This window comes from Pollachius pollachius (genome assembly GCF_949987615.1).
Source record: "Pollachius pollachius genome assembly, chromosome: 20".
NCBI classification, from domain to species: Eukaryota; Metazoa; Chordata; class Actinopteri; order Gadiformes; family Gadidae; genus Pollachius; species Pollachius pollachius.
Genome location: NC_136953.1, coordinates 7,994,885 through 8,015,469, shown reverse-complemented (window position 1 = coordinate 8,015,469; position 20,585 = coordinate 7,994,885). Strand labels below are relative to the sequence as shown.

Here is a 20,585-nt window from a genome sequence, read left to right as displayed (position 1 = left end):
AAGCCCTGATTCAAGCTGTGCTACATACAATGCTTCATCCTCTTTAAGTTCTCTCATTCTGAAAAGATAATCATCTGAATATTTATTCATCTGGGTCAGGGCTCATTTTTTTTATCATAAACGTGTCAAGGCTAAACCCAACTGCATCCGTCCAGGTTAAATGATCCGTAAGAGTTGGTGTTTCCATTACTGCTAGCTACTCATTAAAGCACACACGGATGTGTATTTTTTCATTACGTGTTCGTTTTCATCCCTCTCATATCTGACGACAATGACATAGCAGCCAGTAATATCAGATAACAATACGGATGCTGTGGAGATTAGCCTTCACAAACGTATTCTTTTCGCATTAACTGGGTGCCGTAGAACTAGTCTAGCTAATAATTTACTTAAGCAACGTTAAATTTATGCAGCATAATTTTTTTTGTCAGGTTACTAGACTTACCTCAAAGCTTATATCTGTAACTCGCTGACGACTGAGCAGTCCACTCCAAGACTGGAACGATGGGGGGGGGGACGCGCGCTGTGGTTTATCTTGATTATGATTGGTGGTCGTGGAACACGAGTCATTTGGCCAAAGATTTTTTTTATTGTGATGATAGCAAACTTGTTTCTCGCTCATTATACAGTCGGTTATTGTACAGTCTATGGTTGGTTGGCTGGTCGGTCAGTCGTCTCACCCCCCCCTTAAAAAATCTTCGGATCTACACGATTCACGTAAATGACCTATTTTGAGTTGAAAACGGCGAATTTCGCCGAAAGGTGACTAGTTTGCAGGTATGAACAGTTTTCACAACAATAGTCGTGGCCATAAAGCTTTTTGAATGGAAATAAAATGGCGTAATCAGGTAGTTAGTTATATATATATATATATATATATATATATATATATATATATATATATATATATATATATATATATATATATATATATATATATATATATATATATATATATATATATATAAATAAAATATATTATTTCGAACTGAAACCCTCACCGAAGACCGCAGGGCCACGAGACACACCCCATTTTTGTATATACATGTGTCTGTCTGCCTGCCTGCGTGTGTGTGTCCAAAACAAATGTTATTAAAAAAAAACTTTTTTTATTAACTGTTAAGTATCAAACTGGTTACATAAAGACATATAAACATATTATACAGATGATACATTGAGTAATAAATCAAATATATTCCAAATATCAAGTCCAGATGAGAGCTCACATTTCCAGTAAGTGATGTCCTAACTGGAAACAGTAAGGACATAACTTTAAGAAAGCAGCCCCAATCAGTTCAGACACGTTAAGAAAGAATAGAAAACCAGTAAGACCAGTGCCATCTTCCAACTAAACGTAAACACTGTCTCATAACGCACTGGGAAGTATAGACCTCTGAAACAGCTGAAAATATTGTCTCGAGCTGGTAGGCGGAGCTAGCATCATCCAGAGGAGTGGCCAGGAGCGGAGTCTCCTGATTGGCTCCTTGATTTCTCCTCTTTTAGTTTCTTGTAAAACACCTAGAAGAGGAGGAGGTGCTTAGTGAGTGAGTGAGTGAGTGAGTGAGTGAGTGAGTGAGTGAGTGAGTGAGTGAGTGAGTGAGTGAGTGAGTGAGTGAGTGAGTGAGTGAGTGAGTGAGTGAGTGAGTGAGTGAGTGAGTGAGTGAGTGAGTGAGTGTACCTTCAGGTTGTGGTAGTGACCCAAGCTGCTGCAGTGGAGTGTCCTGGCTCTGGTCTCGTCTTCGTAGAAGACAGAACACAGATTACAGTAGAACCCAGCCTTAGGAACCACATGCTCCATCCCTAGGGACAGAGACACACCGATAGAGACGGAGGGAAACAGACATGGCAGGGAAAAGGAGTGGTATTGAATTGAGAAATCATGTCACAAAAAAAGCATTTAATTGTACTGAAAATCATAACATTTGTATCTCTTCTCTCACCCAGGGGGTTGTAGAGGGTGAAGGGGGGCAGGGTGTAGTCGTTGGCAACAGAGGGAGAGAGAGAGTGAACTCTCTCAGGCTCCGCCCCTCGCTCCTTCCTCCTCGCTTTGCTGGACGCTATAGAGAGACAGACAGTAGCTAACAAGGTAAAAAGCCTTGGAAATCGAAGATATAACGTTTAGCTCTACTTTGTAGCTGCTCTTACACTGCTGTTTCTAGGCAGAAACACAAACCCTAAAATGTTGTACCGACTCTTGCACATGCATTTTCTTCTGAAGGCACACAATAAAGTCTTTTATTTTGAGTGTATTCTCTATTAGACTGACGTCGCCAGATAGATAGCCTCAGTCCTCCCATTCGATGGACTACCATTTGACCTTATTTCGGAACAAAAATGTAGGGTAGTCAACAGCGAGACACTAATTATTTTGTAAGCCTTTTTGAATTGCGCTTTAATTTATACATTTAATGTTTATCTAATCAAGAGATTAATGCAAGAAAGTAGCAGTTTGTCAACATGTTTATTGAAGAAGAACTCACACACACCTGCTTGCTCCTCGCTTTGTTTACGTTCACCGATGATTGAGGATGAATCTTTCTCTTCGTCATAGGCCATCTGCTCCTGAGACACAACAGACTGAAGAGGAAGGAAGGTAGGGAGAGCAAGAGAGAGGAATAGAGAGAGAGATAGCATGTTATAGGTTAGCAATCCATACCATCCTGACCACATAGAAAAAACTAACTTTAATCAACGTCTCTACATCAAGTATTCTCTAACCTCAGAATCCAACCTAGCCTCTGATTGGTTATCCGGAAGGGGTGTGGGTGATTGCTCCATGGTTCTTTTCTTCTTTGTTGCTTCATGTTCTGTCTTGCCATCGCTCCCTGTGACCTTATGACCTCTCTTCCCTCTTAAAGGCTCCCCGACTGGTATCTGTTTCTCCTGCTCCCCCTTAGAGTTCCCCACCTGGTACTGTGGCTTCTCCCCCTTGGATGCTTTAGAACACGTTCTGGTGGCTCTGGTCTTTGCCAGACTGCTCCTCCTCGCTGGACCTAATGAGTTGAGGTTGGCCTCCTCATGGTGATTTTCTTCGATGGAGTCGACCACCTGGTACACCTCCTCCTCCTGCTCATTGTCCTTCACCCTCTGTTGACCTTCTTTGGTGGCCATTTTGGATGTCCCAGAAACCGGCACCTCCTCTTTCCTCCCTCGTCCACTCCTTCTCTTTCCAGCAGCAGGCTGCTTTTCTCCTTGTGGCTCCTGCATTTCAGAGTCCATGACTGGTGCCTCCCCAGGGCTTTCCCTCTTCGAGGTTGGAATGGAGAGCCGGGTGGAGTGTCTGGTGGACAGCGGCTTGATCGCTGGACTGGGGTGAACTCTCTTAGATCGTTGCTGTTCCATTTCAGGAGCCACCTCCTCTACAGCGGGCCTCTTATTGGACAGCTCCTCCTCTGTGGGGTCCTTGCTGTTCTCCTGATCCTCTTTGGTGGGCTCCTTATTGCTCTGACCCATATTAAACTCCTCTTTGGGAGGAGATCCCTCAACACAGTCCATGAGCTGGTTGGTGTCTCCTTCCTCTGTCGATGCACCGTTGAGTAAAGCATCAGCTGCCTCCGAAACTACAGTTGGGGTTTGTTCTTCTACAATTGCCTCCTTCTCCTCTTCCGGGAGGACCTCCTGGAATGGCTCGGCTTCATCAGTGACTTTGGCCAACGTTTCCTCCTCTTGGGGTTCAGAGGTCTGTCTCTCAGGGTCAGGGAGGCCTGGCGTCTCAGGCTGGACCAGGGTTTGGTGTGGCGTCTCCTCGCCACACTCTGGCCTCGAATGGAGCATGTGGTCGCTTGTCTTTTCATCTCCCATCTGCTGGTGTGTTTCATTCACCTCTACTCTGTTCTCCTTCGTGTCTTCGCTGGGAGAGACGACCACATCCTTCCCTGGGAGGGTTAACTCTTGCTGGGCCTCTCTCTTCCCCTCTTCCTCCAGACATGGATCAGTGTGTAAGGCATCCTTTCCTGTCAGTGATGCTGCAATTTTCGCTGCAGAGGTCTCTGCTGCTAACATGTGGCCAAACCTCGCCATGTCAACTTCACATAACATAGCTGCTTCACTCTGTGACCCGTCCTTTGTGATTGCTTTACAAGCAGGAAGAGAATCCACCTCGGTCGTGGTAGTCATGCTTGTCACTTCCTGGCTGTTAGGCTCATCATCTTCAGACACCTGGGCAGGAGATTCTTCACACTTGTTCTGTTGTGTGTTCTGCTCAGAAGAGGAAGGGACTACTCCGGCCAGAGGAGGGAGCGAAGAAGAAGAAGAAGAAGAAGAAGAGGACTTGGGGAGATGTGAGGAGGAGGACACTGTGGCTCCAGACAAGGATGAGGAGTGGGCTGTCGTTGAGGTGTTGAACTCGACTCCTCTAGAGGTAGAGGAGGAGTAGGAGGAGGTGCGAGGGACCTCCTCTGAGGAGACCTGCTGGTCTGATGGCACCTCCTTCTCCTTGGTTATGTTTGAGGGTCTGGTCTGAGAGTCACAGGCCTCAGAGTGGTAGGAGAAGATAACAATGGGCTCCACCTCGTCACCGACCTCATCTATGACGATGAATTTGCCAGGCTCAAACCCCTCCTCCTGTAGTCCATGTGGGTCCCCTATCAGGGCCTCAGAGACACCTTTACTCTGGGGGGGGGGGAAAGACACCACAAACCAATCATTAGAATTCGTACACACACACACACACACACACACACACACACACACACACACACACACACACACACACACACACACACACACACACACACACACACACACACACACACACACCATGGTAGTCACCTCCATGGTCTCCTTCTGCCCACGCCGCTCTCTCTTGGGTGGCGGGCTCCCGTCGGCCTTGCTCCTCCAGGAGAGAGGAGAGGAGGTGCTGGAGGAGGAGGACAGAGGAGAGATCTGGCTCCTCCCAACATGCTGGGACAAAGTACGGCCGTCCACTGAGAAGGTCTGGGGATGGGACGAGAGAAAAAGAATATAATGTGACACCGTACAGCCAATATGTCCGCTGCAAGGTGTCACATTGCAGCCAACATACAGGATGGAGAGAGCTGAGACCTCACCACTTTCTCCTGGCTCGCTTCCTGCCCGACTTGGCTCACTACCTGTCCACCTCCGCCCACTTCCTGTCCGACTCTGGCCTGGCGATGCTGGTGGATGGCCGTAGCAAAGAAGCGGTACATCTCATGACTCAGGGCTGGAGGCTTGGGGCCAGAGCCCAGGGGCCCAGCGTGGTCGTGGGCTGAGGTGCCGAGTTCTGCAGGGGCAGCATGGGGCGGGGCGTAGGTCGGGAGAGGGGCAGCTAATTGGCCAGGTGCTGATGGGTGTGGAGCTGATTGGCCAGACGTGGTTGGGGCAAGCTTACACAATCCCTTGAATCTTCTTGGAGCCATTTTGGACCCTATGAACCTGAATCTCCTAAGACGACCAAAACAATATGGTTGAATCAGAATGGATGAAACTGCTTTCGCTTATCATAGATAAGACAAGATGTTGATAATGTTATTATTGATCAGGAGACGGATTGAGCGAGACTCACGTTTGAAATTGATATGGTTTTGGAAAATATATAGACCTGTAGGAGAGACTTCATTAAGGATATATGTACACACACACACACACACACACACACACACACACACACACACACACACACACACACACACACACACACACACACACACACACACACACACACACACCCCTCTATCTACACACACACACACACACACACACACACACATATATATAAAGCTCATTTCGATGCTCTAGGTTGGGATCACCAAATTAACACACATACCTTTCTTTGACTAGTTGGTCGTTTTCCACGATGAGATTTGCGATTAAATTGTACATATCGGTTTCACAAGGGATCTGGAAAACCACCTGGATAGATAGAGAAAGAAAGAAGGAAAGGGAGAGAGAGGTAGCAGAACAGAATCCATAATAGGAACAGTAGAGCAGAGAGAGAGCAAGAGCGAGACAGATGTCATTGTTGTCATGGTAAATACCTGTCTCCTACCGGTCTACCTACCCCTTCTACTTGCCCCTCTACCTAGCCCTCTACCTGCCCCTCTATCTATCTGCCCATCTACCTGCCCCTCTACCTACCCCTCTACCTGTCCAGGGCAACAGTGAGACGTACCCGGTTAGAGAGGACCAGGCAGCTGAGGTACTGCGTGATCTCCATGATGTCAAATATACACTTCAGCGCTCTCATGCTGCAGTACTCAATCGCCGTCATCAACAGCCGGTCCTTTGGCGCTTTCTCCTTAGGCACCTATATCACAACACAGACTGCTGTATCACAACACAGACTGCTGTATCACAACACAGACTGCTATATCACAACACAGACTGCTATATCACAACACAGACTGCTATAATACAACACAGACTGCTATAATACAACACAGACTGCTGTACCACAACACAGACTGTTATAGCACAACATAGACTGTTATAGCACAACACAGACTTATATCACAACACAGACTGTTATATCACAACACAGACTGTTATATCACAACACAGACTGTTATATCACAACACAGACTGTTATATCACATCACAGACTATTATATCACAACACAGACTGCTGTATCACAACACAGACTGTTATAGCACAACACAGACTGTTATATCACAACACAGACTGTTATATCACAACACAGACCGTTATATCACAACACAGAATGCCTCGTCATGACAGAATACTTAAATCCTTAATACATATATAAACCATTGAATTTAGTTTTCTTCTTTCTTTATAATTAAGGTACTACTCATCGATTGGCAACATCAAAATGTTAAATCTATATCAGTATCAGATCGGCTGTCTCCTTCAAAATATCTGTTATCGGTATCGGATTGGCTGATATCCCATTAAAAGATCTGTGATTGGTATCAGATCGGCAATCACACATTAAAGAGATTGGTATCGGCCTAAAACAGAATATAAACATACTCACCACATGGCTCCACTGAAGCAGTCGCTTGTACAATTTCAACTACAGAGAGAGAATACAAGACCTGTCATAACATCACACTCGTGTACATCATCATCAATCATTAGTACATCACATACATGATCTCTGATTGCATCACAGGACAGTGTGAGTTTGTGTGTGTGTCCTACCATACCTCTGTGTTGCATGGCTTAAGATGGTCCAGGAGGAAGTGGAGGGTGAGGTCACATCCTCCTATAGTGAACGGCTTGTGGAGGAAATCTGAGACAAACTCCTTACACTTCAAACCGTCGTCAAAGTGGATGAAGGCCTGGAGACGAGGGAGGAGGAGAAGAAGAAGTGAGGAGGAGGCGATGAAGGGGAGGAGGAAAAGAGTGGAGGTAAAAGATGAGAAGGAGGGATAAGAGGTGGAGAGAAGAGGAGGCAATAGTGAAAATAAATGGAGAGGAAAGAGGCAAGGACATAATAGGAGAGTAGGAATTTCAAAGGACATGTGTGACATCGAAACACAGTTTGTGGGTGTGGGTACGTACCCTTCTCTGCAGAGGTAGTATCACTACGGAGTAGAACACACGGCTGATGTCCATCTCCACGAAGTAAGGCACCACCTCATTCACGAGGTCCAGATGGCTGTAACCGCCCAACGGCAGCCCTGTCACCATGACTACGCTCTGCCCAATTATACTGATCTCTGCCCACTGTAAGAACGAGAGAGGAGGGATGTTGACAATGGAACGTCTAAAAAGGTGTGTGCACTTTGCCCCAACAGACACCAACATCGGGCCAGTGTGCCATTCCAATTGGTGGTTGTTGTTGGAGGAAGTTGTGAAGTGAAGTTTCCTGTTGGCGAACATGTGGAACCGGTGTTGGTTAACTTCAGCCAATCCTAGTTTGTTGGGGCAGTGTGCAAGCGTCAAACCCACTAACCCGCTCACGTGAAGGTATTCTCCACGATACAAAACATATGTTATAACATAACTAAACAAAACAAGCACGGACGGCTTACAGCTTGCAACTGTGGCGAATAACGGATCCATACGCACGGAAATGAGGTTTAAAAAACTGAAGTCAAGTCAATATGGTTTTAACCTCCATCTGTAAAGTCCACATTTGTTTGTCTTCAATTCACCCAGCAGATTTTAGTCTTTGAACGCAAACATGTTCCGATCATGGGAAGACTAGCCCCAATAAAATCCCACATGTTGGATTGAAACAGGACGCATGCAGACCGGGATCGTACAGAGAAAGGTTAGCGTCTTACACACACACACACACACACACACACACACACACACACACACGCGCACACACGTCGACAGAGAGACTCACCTTGACGTCGCGTGGCCCTTTCACCGTCCTGTGTGCTGAGAGGTCACACAATAACCATATGGATCATCAATATTATCGCAGGAGTCCATACAGTACAGCTGGCTTTGTGATCATTATTATTATGAATCCACACAGAAAGACGGCTTCATAATTATTCTTAATCAAAACATAAAAGGTGGCTTTAACATTGTATCTATTAAAATGGACATGATTGTTATTATTCAAAACATGATTGTTAATGCGTTGCATTAGAGTTATTCATGAGATAAGCAAGGATTAAGTAGGGGGTCTCACCAGGGGTGTAGAACTGGGGGGACAGGGTGGGGTACAAGTGGGGCCGAGTGGGCACCACCAGCCAGAAGGGAGGCTGCAACCCACTCACCACAGTTTTATGACTGATGTTGGTGCGGACTGGACCGATCGCATCCATGTCTGGGACCATGCCTGGGGGAGGGGGGGGTATATCATCATCAACCTTTATTTAAGCACAGAGGTAGGCAACACACACACAGAACACACACACACACACTACTTGGTCAGAGCAAAAGTAATACAACTTATAAAACAGGGAGGACTAAAAAAAATATGTACAAAATAAAATATGTGATTAGGATACAATAATCAGGCAATAAAAAATAATAGATGGACGGTGTAATTCTTTAAAAGAACTCTGACTTTTGGGAAATTGTCTCTTTGACCAGGCAGCAAAGATTGACTGAATCTTAAAGCTGACTGGTGTTACGAGCCAGGCATTAACAAGAAGAGCGTGAGGTCATGGAGGGGTGCTGTGGCATGGTGTCAACTAGACGGCGCTGTTGGATGTAACGTACCGGGACGCGTGACATGGACAGGGTTCTCAATCCTTGGGTCCGGACTAAAGCTGGACAGCCAGACACCGAATCGGTCCGCATCCTCCACCGTGACAAACTCCACAAATATCTGCCACACACACACACACACCACAAGAAAGTCAGTTTTCCATAGGGGATCTAGATGAAGTACAACTCATGAGGATGTGCTGACAATGCCTCTGTTTCATTGTGTGTTTGTACCTTGCCCATCAGCGGCAGGTAGACCCTGATTCCTCCGGTCTTGTTGATGCCTTCATGGAAGGCCTTCATCCAGTAGTAGTTATCAGGAATGTTGCTGATGTACACCAGTCTGTACCCCAATGTAGACTCATCATAAAGCTAGACCACAGGAAGTAGACATTAAAAACCTGGGCTGGATTCCAATAGTATTTGTACAGCGATTTGAACTGCGCTACCAGCCAAAATGCCTAGATGTTTTCCCTCAGCCACCACTGTACCCACTATGCCAATTGTCGAAATGCCTTAAAATGTGACATATTACACCATACGATATTAGTGTGCTGGATAGATCAGTCTACCAGTCGACCCAGTTGACTGTAGCAAACGTTGCTCATATATCCGTCATACATCTAGTTGGACACGCCCACTTATGATGTCAGAAGGGGCAGATTTTCAAAACGGCTTGTAATGGCTAATCACACTCAAACCTGCTGGTATGATATCGGACCTTTAAGCTGCACAGCAATGATATGAATCGGCCTGTGAATGGTATTGACCACCGATGATACATCAGCGTATGCTAACAGGAAGTGTTTAAGAGAGTCTTCCACTACCTCATTCGATGAGGCCTTAAAGCCAGAAACTATTTTTGCCCACATCTTCTCATACTCGGGCTGATCTCACTGTGCGGTCACATGTGACACACTTGATTGGCTACGAAGATTGAAGGTTGTGATCGACCCAGATCACAGGCCACGTCCCCTCTCATGACCCCTTTGAGTGTTTTACCTTTTCACTCCACGTCAGCAGCTGTTTATAGAAGGCGATCTGAAGACAGAGAGAGAACCTCAGCACCCTACCACAAGTCCCCCAACTCTCACGCCAGCCCCCCGTGACCAGAGACTAGCTTTTCCATCATTTAACAAAGAGTCATGCTGAATGAGTTATTTGTTGAATGGGAGTTCTCCTCTTGTATAACATCAAATTAATTTAGAACAGAACTACTCAAATATAAATGTGTCTGTCTGTCTGTCTGTCTGTGTGTACGTGTACCGGAGATCTGAGTGCGTTCTCCTTCAGTAGGTGACAACGGAGCAAGCCGCCGTTCAGGGGCACTCCATTGGCCAGCACATCCATCAGCCGCTCCATCTTATTGGCAACCATCTCTACAAATGCCTGGAGCCACAGAGCAGTCTCCATCACTAAAGCAACTACAGCAAACATTTTGATCTGGACATAAAACCTACAAAACAAATATGACAATTCTTGCCCTTTGAATTTGTTTCATCTTTCCCGCATTAAACATATCTTTCAAAAACTATATTGCAGAGAAAGGGACGTTGGACTGAATTTTCTTTTCATAAAAGTAGCACCAGAACAATTTGCACTTGCACAAATTATACAATACAATTATATTACAAGTCACACTGATTACCTTTCGGGATCAGTGTGATCCCGATAAGAGATCACAACGATCATAATTTCAAGCCCTGGTTAATGGACTGAGTATGGGACAGGTCCTTATAGAATAAGGGGTTCATCATCTGGTAGAGTGGTCAGTATTTGCCCCACCCATCCGGAGCTGTAGTCATTTCGATTTGGTTTATTGTACCATGTGTATTTATGGTTCAACTTTACCGTGCAGTTTACAGGTAGGATGAAGTATTTGTCGCGTTTGGTCTTGCTAAACCCCTCCAGGACCCGTATCAACTCCGTCTCCCTGTAGGGGCTCCGAGCCCTGTCAGGCAGACCGGTCACAATGATGGTGGCCCCGCAGCTTGCGAAGGGCTGGAACTGAGACGGAGAAAGGAAGAGAGACACAGGAGTTGGTACGAGGGTGTGTGGAGATCATTCATGCACACATGTGTGCATGTGTTTTAAAAAAATGGAAATGGAAAATATAAATGTTTTAAGACCTACTTCCGCCAGTGACCAACTCCGCACGTCGATACATTCTGTTAAGAAGACAAAGAAGGAACCATGAATGAACTATGAAGCATTGTGAAATATAAACTGCCATGGTCAATTCTCTTATTTTAAATGTATTTTTATGTCAGGCAGGTAACAAATAAACTTTACGTAAAAAGCACCAAAGAAAAAACCGTGGCGGTGGTTATGCACCATGACGTTTTTTCTGTCAATCTGCCAAGCGTTTGAACAATTTCTTGCTAAGGGTTCAACACCATTTTGTCAGTCTTCATATTGTTTCAGGGACAAATTATACAAATTTCTTCTTAAAAAGGTGACGTATTATACCACCAGGTATGAGTGTGATTAGCCGTTTTGAAAATTTGCCCACCTAGGTGTCCACCTAGATGTATGACGGATAGATGAGCAACGTTTGCAACAGTCCCCTGGGTAGGCTGGTAATCTAACCAGCACACTTCTAGCTGGACATGCCAATTTGTGACGTCAGAAGACGCAGACTTTCTAAACGGCTTGTAATGGCTAATCAAACTCACACCTGGTGGTATAATATGGAACCTTTAAAAACATGCAATAGGATGTTGAATATGGGAAGAAGGGCCATCACAAATCACTGAAACACAGCATGCCTGACTCTAACCCTAGGAAGGAGGTACTGATTGACTTGAGAACGATGGGGAGTTGAATGAAGATACTCACTTATGGATTTGAGGAAGAGGACAGTGGGGGAGATTCTGCGCTCTGGGTGTAGCCGAGGAACAGGTGGTCGTATCCTGGATACGGTGGTATTGATGGACACGTTCGTGTCACTAGGCGTGGTCGCCTTATTGCCGTGCGAGGTCGTCTTGTTACTGGGCGTGGCCGTCTGGTGAACATGCGTGGGCGTGGTCGTCTCGTCGCCGGGCGTGGTCGTCTCGACGCCGGGCGTGGCCGTCTCGTCGCCGGGCGTGGCCGTCTCGTCGCCGGGCGTGGCCGTCTCGTCGCCGGGCGTGGCCGTCTCGACGCCGGGCGTGGCCGTCTCGTCGCCGGGCGTGGCCGTCTCGTCGCCGGGCGTGGTCGTCTCGTCGCCGGGCGTGGTCGTCTCGACGCCGGGCGTGGTCGTCTCGACGCCGGGCGTGGTCGTCTCGTCGCCGGGCGTGGTCGTCTCGTCGCCGGGCGTGGTCGTCTTCTCGCCTGGCGTGGTCGCCTCGTCGCCGGGCGTGGTCGCCTCGTCGCCGGGCGTGGTCGTCTTGTCGCCTGGCGTGGTCGTCTTTACGCCGGGCGTGGTCGTCTCGTCACCGGGCGTGGTCGTCTCGTCGCCGGCCGTGGTTGCCTCGTCGCCGGGCGTGGTCGTCTTGTCGCCGGGCGGGGTCGTCTTGTCGCCAGGGAGTGCCCTGCTTCCTGGCTTGGTACTGGCCTGATTCTCTTGCAGCTTCGAGGAAACGGACTTCTGCAGACACACCAATGAAGAGACGGAGATGGACAAAAAGGAGAAAGTGTTGTGATTAGAGACAAGAGAAAGAGCATATGTGAACAAATAGTTGCAAAGCTTTATATTGTTGAGACATTTTGTGAGGTAGAGACAGGGCGAGGTAGGGGAGGGAGAGAATGTGTTTACCTGGATCTGGGTCACAGTGATTGGATTTCCTCCGATCTTGAGCTCCGTAAAACGCAGCAACGCCTTCGCTGCAGTCGCTTGTAGAAAGTACACTGTAGCCTAAAGACACATATACAGAGTTCATTTTCTCCGAAAAAAATACTAAATCACATTTAAAACAGGATTTTCTGTAAGGGCATTAGTATAGGGGCATAGTATATTAGGGACTCAAAGGATTTAAGGTTAATTTTAGGATGTAAATGGCCACTACAAAATCAACATTATTTCCATAACCGATTCCCTGTTAGATATACATATATTTGCCGGGGGACAGAAATTACATATTGCTGCCATGTTTGTTTACGTCACGGGAAAACGTGAAATGTGTAGAAGCTGTCATTGGGCATTTGGCAATAAAACGCACGTTACCACAGTTTCGACTGCAGTGTGCAACGGCTCATACGCATGCATGATCAGGGTGAAATACCTGATTCAGTCACGAAAAGGCCTTCAGGCAATAGTCGACGCCTGATGCATGAAGCGCCAGCTCTTATCTTAGAGTTGCTAGGCGGGAGGGTCTCCTTAACTCACACCTCATAAGTCAAATCATCAGGGTTAACTCTCACCTCTTGCCGATGTTCAGCCAAAGAAATTAATCGTGTTTTTCCCAACTTCTCCACAGCGGAGAACACCTGCTGCTGGGTGACCGTTGAGGGAAGCCCAGACAGGAGCAGGGGAGGGTGGGCCGGTACGAAGCCCAGGAGACCCGACTACAGATACATGGAAACAGACGAGGACGCAGAGAAGGGAAAACATGAGATTCAAGTGGGAAAGACGGAGGGTGATACACTACTCAACTTTGAAAAAGTGTTTTTCCATTATCCATAAAGTAAATAAAGTTGAAGGTTTGTTCTATTCTGTGGGAACACATCCAAACTCACCCCCTGAGGTTTTGAAGATATCGTTGGTGCACTCTTCTTAACCAGCACCTTCTTGATTGCCTGGGTAGAGGCAGAGGAAGAGGACAAGGACGAAGGTGGTTCCTTCCCTCCTTTGGTCGAAGAAGAGGATGCCTGTTTGTGGTCATCTTGAGATGAGGAAGATGACTGCTTCTGTTCATCTCTAGACGAAGAAGACTGTTTCTCTTCATCTCTAGAGGAGGAAGAGGATGGGTTCTTCTCGTCCCTAGATGACAAATAGGATGACCGCTTCTGTTCAGCTATAGATGAGGAAGAGAATGATGACTTCTTCTCATCTCTAGATGAGGAAGAGGATGGTGGCTTCTCCTCGTCTCTAGATGAGGAAGATGGCTTCTTCTCGTCACTAGATGAGGATGACAACTTCTCATCTGTAGATGAGGATGAGGAGGATGGCTTCTTCTCGTCTCTAGATGAAGAGGATGACTGCTTCTTCTCGTCTCTAGATGAGGAAGATGATGATGGCTTTTTCTCGTCTTTAGATGAGGATGACTGCCTCTGTTCATCTCTAGATAAGGAAGAGGAGGATTGCTTCTTCTCGTCTCTAGATGAAGAGCACAACTGCTTTTGTTCATCACTATATGAGGAAGAGGAGAATGGCTTCTTCTTGTCTCTAGATGATGAGGATGACTGCTTCTGTTCATCTCTTGATGACGAGGAGGAGGATGGCTTCGTTTTATCTTTAGATGAAGCAGAGGATGATGATGAAGCAGCCTTCAGTCTTTCCAGCTCTGCCAGCAGCACTGGGGCCAGAGTCTGGACCACAAGCTCTAGACTGGTGGAGCCTGTGAAGCTCTGGACACCTGGAGGAGAGGAGGAGGAAAAGGAGAGGAAAACAACAGGGAGAAGAAGAGGAGATGGAGAGAAAGTAGAAAGGAAGACGAGGTAAGAAAGACAGAGGGAAGAGGAGATTGGAGAAGCAGGAAGAGTCTGATCAGGTTTCACTTTGCCTGTATCTAACATTCTTAAATGTGCTTGACTCCCTCTCCTGATTCATCTACGGGGATAATCTGCAAGGTCTCTCTACCTCCATCTCTTTCTCCCTTGCCTTCCAACTCTCTCTACCTGGTCTCTTACCAGAGGATTCCAGTAGTTTCTTGGCCAGCTGTTCTACGCTGGTCTCCTCTTGTCTGCGACCCGAAGACCTCCTATCGTGACTGCGTGACCGTCTTCGCTGAGAGGAGGGGTGAGGGGAGCGAGACCCAGAGCGGGACCTGGGAGGATCAAGATCACCATGAATACTAGACCAGTTCAGTTAGACCATACCAGTTAAACAAGACTACTTAATACTGTGAAGAGGTTATCTAAGATTACTACCGTTTACCAACAATAATTAACCGTAACCAACCATTGCCAATGATAGAAGATTCAACAAATCAAGGTTAACGACTCACTTGCGGGTTCGTCTCCGTGGGGAACGGGAACGTGACCTCCGACCCCTTCGTGGGGACCCAGACCTTCGCCTAGACCTTCTGGCTGGCGAGGACGGCCTTTTGCCGTGGTAACGGTCAGAGCTGGAGGAAGAGCTGGAGGAGGAGTTTGAAGAGGACCGGGAGTGGCTTCTACTGCCGGTTATTGAGATAGAAGGAACCAATCACAAAGAGGTGAGGTGGAAGGGCCAGACAGGAGGTCTTATTATCATCATTGTGAAGCTTGACTTCAAATCATGTATATTATTAAAGTGAGCGAGCATGAAGAATGGTGGGGATGCATTTGGTGAACTACACCATTGAGATTGAGGGAATCTGGGTTACCTGTGGACAGGTCTTGAGCTACGGGGTGAGTTAACTTTCCGGCTGGTTTTCTTCCAATCTGAGGACCGCAAACTTGCTGACGACGTTGACCTCTTCCTTGAACTCGACCGCCTCCTTCCTGAAGACTTTGACCCTGCCCTCTTTGTCTGACGAGACCTTGACTTCTTCGTCTGTGGAGACTTTGACCTTGATCTTTTCCTTCCTGAAGACTTTGACCTTGATCTTTTCCTTCCTGAAGACTTTGACCTTGATCTCGTTCTCTGTGGAGACCGAGACTTGCCTGTTTCTGAAATCTTCGTGTCCACTGAGGAACTTGTCAAAGGAGGTGCAGAGTTTGATGAGGCAGGACCTCCATGGCTGCTTACCTGGAAACTGGGCCTGGATCTCTGGGAGGAAGCAGGGACTGTGGTAGTCGTGGGGGGATGCTGGGATTCTTCAGGGTCCGAGCTAAAGGAGGTAGACAAGTAAAGCCAAATTCTGTTTTGCCCTGTGTTTTCCTGCTGATTGTTGTCAATGTGCTACCCATTATTGACAGGTATGTTCAAACATACCGACATTCTACCATTATGGGCATCTTCCACAGGTATTCATTCAATTAACTTAATTTTAGAAAGAGTTAATGTAGAGGTTTAGTTACTGTCGTGTAGAGCTTTTAAATGTAGCAGAAGATCCCACACATCCCAAAAAAGCAGAATACCCACAGCTTGTCAGACCTACTGACCAACTATGATCTATCAGTAACCGTAAACGTAATGATTATCGGGAGTGAACCTTTGAAAAAAGACCAGACTAACGTCAGTGGGACTTACTCGAGTGTAACTGCAACCGGCTCCCTTTCGGAATACCTTGACAAGACAAAAAAACATTTTCTTAAAATTCCGACATAAGCATGCCAGGCCAGTAGGTGGCGGTAGAACACTGACACACCATAGAATAACATTAGGCGCACACATATTAATGGACAACTAAATTATGTAAATCAAAGTCATGATGAATGAGTTTTTTAAAAAAAGCTTTGTATCCAGTTACCTGAAACCCCATTTCACGTTTGGAAATGCTATGTTTTATAAATACCAATTTACATGTGGACCTCGCCTCAGACTCTATGAACCACCATTTAAGCCGGCTCAATTTGGTTTAGTTTGAGAGTAGGAGATTTACTGACTGTCTGCTTAGCAGTTGGCAGCTGGCCCGGTGGACTATGTGCTTCTTGTGGTCCAGCCAGTCCTGAAGTAAACAGACACATAGGAGGCATAATATCACCTGTTTAACGGTCCTGGTCACCATTGACATTCATATGCTTTCAAAAAAATAAATAAACCTTGCCTAGGATGGAACAACACTTATTTACCTAGCTCCCATAGGGAGCGATAACAAAACCACTGACATATTCACCTTCATGGCAGCACAAGGTTTGTTACAGAGACTACAGGTGTGGGGGAAGAGATCGGGTTTGACGCCCATGTAGTCGCTGATCATGGCCGCCGTCGGCACTCTCTTGTCGGCTGGCTTGACTGGCGGAGGACTCTGGATGGATACATCAGATGCTGGAGGGGGCCCCTGGTTCGTAGGGATGGACCTGTGGATGGGAACTGGCCCTGGATCGGTGGCTGGAGCTGGTCTGAGAATGGTAGTTCCCACACCTGGAGCTGGTCTTGGACTGGTAGTTCTGGCACCTTGTGCTGGTCTCTTATTGGTAGCTCCGGTGCCTGGTGTTGGTTTATGAATGGTAGTTCCGGGACCTGTAGCTGGTTTGTGATGGTTAGTTCCAGTACCCGTGGATGCTTTGTGACTGGTAGTTCCGCTACCTAGCGCCGGTATGTGACTAGTGTGTCCGGTGCCTTGAGCTGGTCTTTGACTTGCTGCAGATGCTGCCTGATCAGCACTAGAATCCCTCTTGGGTATAATGTTGGTGGCAGTAGGTTTAGCAACAGGCGCTGCTGACTGCAACACAACAGGTTCTTTCTTTGGGGATATGTCGGCAGTCTGGATGGACTGGGCGGCTGGCCTTTGGACTGGGGAAACAGTCACGCTTGGTAACGGACTGTAAACAGAAGGAGACAAGGTGGTAGATCTCTGTGACAACGGACAACCATGTTTGGCCTGCGCTAGGTCCTTTTGCAGAGTCTCTCGGCTTTGGCTAGTGGAACTTCCCATCAAGCCACTTTCAATTAAGCTTCTGGGCCTGACACTAATGCTGTGGTGTCCTCTATCTTTGTCTTCTTCCCGGATACCTACGGTATATTTACTAGTATGTCCGTATTCAATCACTTTAATTGGCTGCTGAAAGGCAGAAGGAGCTCCCACCGCACGCTTCACATCGGCCCCGGGTCCTAACGTGGTTTCTGGGGCACACTGGCTGCCTTGAGCCTGGTGGACCAAGCTTGACGAAGTAGCAGCAGACGACCGGTTGGCCTTCTTTTGGCTGATGTCTCGCAGCAGGCAGGGTAGGTTGGCAGGGGAGAGCTGATCGTCTGGGTAAGAACACAGCGCCTCCAAGTCTTCTTCTTGAAGGTCGAAGCGCTTGAGGATGTCCATGGCCGATTCAGAGGTATATCGGGCCTGGCTGTATGCGGCATTCTTGGATGAGGAAGGGCAGTCAGATGGCATGGACTCCCCTGAGCATATAGTAGATCCTTTGGCTTGCTTGATGTCGATGTTCATGGCCCTCTTAAACTCAGGGGCTGGCTGACTCTGACCAGGGATGAAGCCCATAGACCTGGGGTGCATCGATGGGTGAATGTTGCTGGGATTCATAGAAGTCCCGAAGGAGGCCCCAATAGATGCAGGGGTTGAACCAGTGACCATTTGAGAAGGCTCTCTCACATTGCCAGGGTCTACCTGGGCACTTGGAGGTTGGTAAGATGGATAATCCTGACTCTCTAAGGAATAGGGGTTATATAGTTTGTGGGACATGTTTGCAACCTTCAGAAGGTTCAGCAGATTGATGGCCGTCGCTGTAGGGGAAGGAGCTTGTGTGGATACAAGGCAGGGAGGGGTGTTGGAGACCGTCCTCGAGGCAACGGCTTGGTGCCCGGCAGCAATAGCGTTGCTGATTTGAGACAGAGCTAGCTGGGTTTTAATCCTTGCCAACTGAAGACAAGCTGCCTGCTGCCCAATCAGGAGGGAGCTCCCAGGGAGCCTTCCAATCAGGGGGCTCAAAAGAGGAGCAGGAACATGAGGTGGCGCACGATGATCCGATAGCAAACCAAGGCTGAAAGAGGTTAGAAACAAAAACACAAAGTTATACAGATGGATTGGATATTGACATTTGTGGATGAAGTTTTCGAGGTCATCAGGAAGGCTCTGGTGAAAAGACCCTTTGTTCTCTGTAGTGCACTGTAAAAACTGAACATCAATGTCATTCACTCATCTTCTTATCCGTTTCTTCAGGGCTCGCATCCAAGCCCACTTCCATGACCACGTCAGTTGTCATTGGTTCTGTTTTTTTTGCTGACATTAATCGCTTAAAATAGTGGGTTGTTTAAGTTCTACATGTGTCTGGCCCTTATCTGATTAGTTTACAATCCAAGCTCTGGTTTCCTGTTTTGCTTGACCCTCTCTTCTGTTTTCCGCAGAACACTGACCACTTCAGCACTTTTTTGCATAATATTTGTATATGTACATGTGTGTATGCATGCGTGTATGCATGCATGCATGCATGTATGTATGCATGTATGTGCGCGTGTATGAAACACGTCGAAACCACACTAGTCTCTCCAGATCGATCCAGAACAGTTTGATCAGCCATTTCCTAGTTTGCTCAGTGACATCTTCCTGCTGCCGGAAGGAAGTGGGCACACGACAAGCAACAGACAGAAGACAATAGGCGAGTTTCAGATCGTCTGCATTTGCGCGCACGCATGCACGAGCCTTGAGAACATCCGCCAGAACTAGTCAGAAACTAGTTCACTTACTTAAACTAGTTCAACTAGTCAGAAACAAGTTCCCACAACGTCAAGTCGGACACAGGTGCACTTCTCGTTGTTTGAACAAGCATGGTTTGGGAGAATGGGGTCCGAACAGTCTCATTAATAATGAATGCACAGAGAAGGATTCACAAATGTATTTTGTGATTTATATGCAAATGACTCTCTTCTCACAAATACATTTCAATGCACACACAAATAGATATCGGTATGTATAAATGTAATATAAATCCATAAATATATGAATTTAAAAAAAAATGCAATTTTCATCAAAATGTATTTGGATGTTGTTACATTTATTTACAAACTGTTCAACTTGAATTAACAAGACGCTTTTCATTTGTGAACTTGTTGTCATTTGTGTGTGAACTGGTCTGTATTTATATGTGGATTTTTGAGACTCTCCTGACATGGCTGGATTCACAAATGCATTTTTTTCAACAAGGAACTCTCTGTAGCCAATCAGATGCCTCCATCGTTTTCAGCCAATCACATAAGTGCAGTCCCGACCTCTGAAGAATAAGTCCAGCCTCCGAGCCTCCAGGTTCCCTCGGTCAAATGTTTATGGGAAATAACATGGGGTTTTTGAATGATCGTACATAACAATCTCTAGGTGGCGAAGAAGTAAAAGCTGCGTCACGTTTTGAACTACAGTAGTAAACGGCACCGACAATCTAAAAACCCAGTCACTATAGTGATGTGATTGGCTGAAAACGAGGGAGGCATCTGATAGTGGAGAAGTCACGCCTCTTCCGGTAGAGCCCATGGGACCTATGAGATCGAAAAATATGAATGGGTTTCAATGGAGAGAAAGTAATTCTTTTCTGTTCCCAGTCTTTACATGCCCTGGAGAAAGGGCGTGACTTCGCCACTCTATTGGCAACAGAGAGTTCCTTGTTGAAAAAAATGCATTTGTGAATCCAGCAACGTCAGGAGAGTCTCAAAAATCCACATATAAATACCGACCAGTTCACACACAAATGACAAGTTCACAAATGAAAAGCGTTTTGTAAATTCAAGTTTAACAGTTTGTCTATAAATGTAACAACATCCAAATACATTTTGATGAAAATTGCAAATTTTTTAATTCATATATTTATGGATTTATAT

General features: G+C 46.6%; 2 protein-coding genes across 3 annotated transcripts; both read right to left on the bottom strand.

The window, feature by feature from the left end:
* Positions 1–1,417: 1,417 nt before the first annotated feature.
* Positions 1,418–4,113, bottom strand: LOC307090996 (uncharacterized protein). 2 transcript variants are annotated; one of them, XM_079757820.1, is made up of 5 exons: positions 2,719–4,113; positions 2,481–2,577; positions 1,941–2,057; positions 1,679–1,800; positions 1,418–1,518 (listed from the first exon to the last, which is right to left on the bottom strand). In XM_079757820.1, exons 1-5 carry the CDS (start codon positions 4,036–4,038, stop codon positions 1,441–1,443), a joined length of 1,734 nt encoding a protein of 577 aa, XP_079613946.1. In that variant the 5' UTR covers positions 4,039–4,113; the 3' UTR covers positions 1,418–1,440. The 2 variants fall into 2 exon arrangements, with proteins under 2 accessions (XP_079613946.1, XP_079613947.1); XM_079757821.1 differs by having other exon boundaries at positions 2,487–2,577.
* Positions 4,114–4,121: 8 nt separating this feature from the next.
* Positions 4,122–14,825, bottom strand: LOC307091301 (uncharacterized protein; the record flags this gene model as incomplete). Its single annotated transcript, XM_079758247.1, has 23 exons — positions 4,122–4,158; positions 4,271–4,611; positions 4,771–4,935; positions 5,049–5,403; positions 5,525–5,560; positions 5,786–5,871; positions 6,131–6,265; positions 6,957–6,995; positions 7,129–7,263; positions 7,487–7,651; positions 8,283–8,317; positions 8,577–8,726; positions 9,113–9,221; positions 9,335–9,472; positions 10,103–10,141; positions 10,367–10,489; positions 10,952–11,107; positions 11,234–11,268; positions 11,939–12,668; positions 12,837–12,935; positions 13,442–13,585; positions 13,757–13,816; positions 14,820–14,825. The coding sequence occupies 23 exons, from the start codon at positions 14,823–14,825 to the stop codon at positions 4,122–4,124; spliced, it is 3,318 nt and encodes a 1,105-aa protein (XP_079614373.1).
* Positions 14,826–20,585: the final 5,760 nt, after the last annotated feature.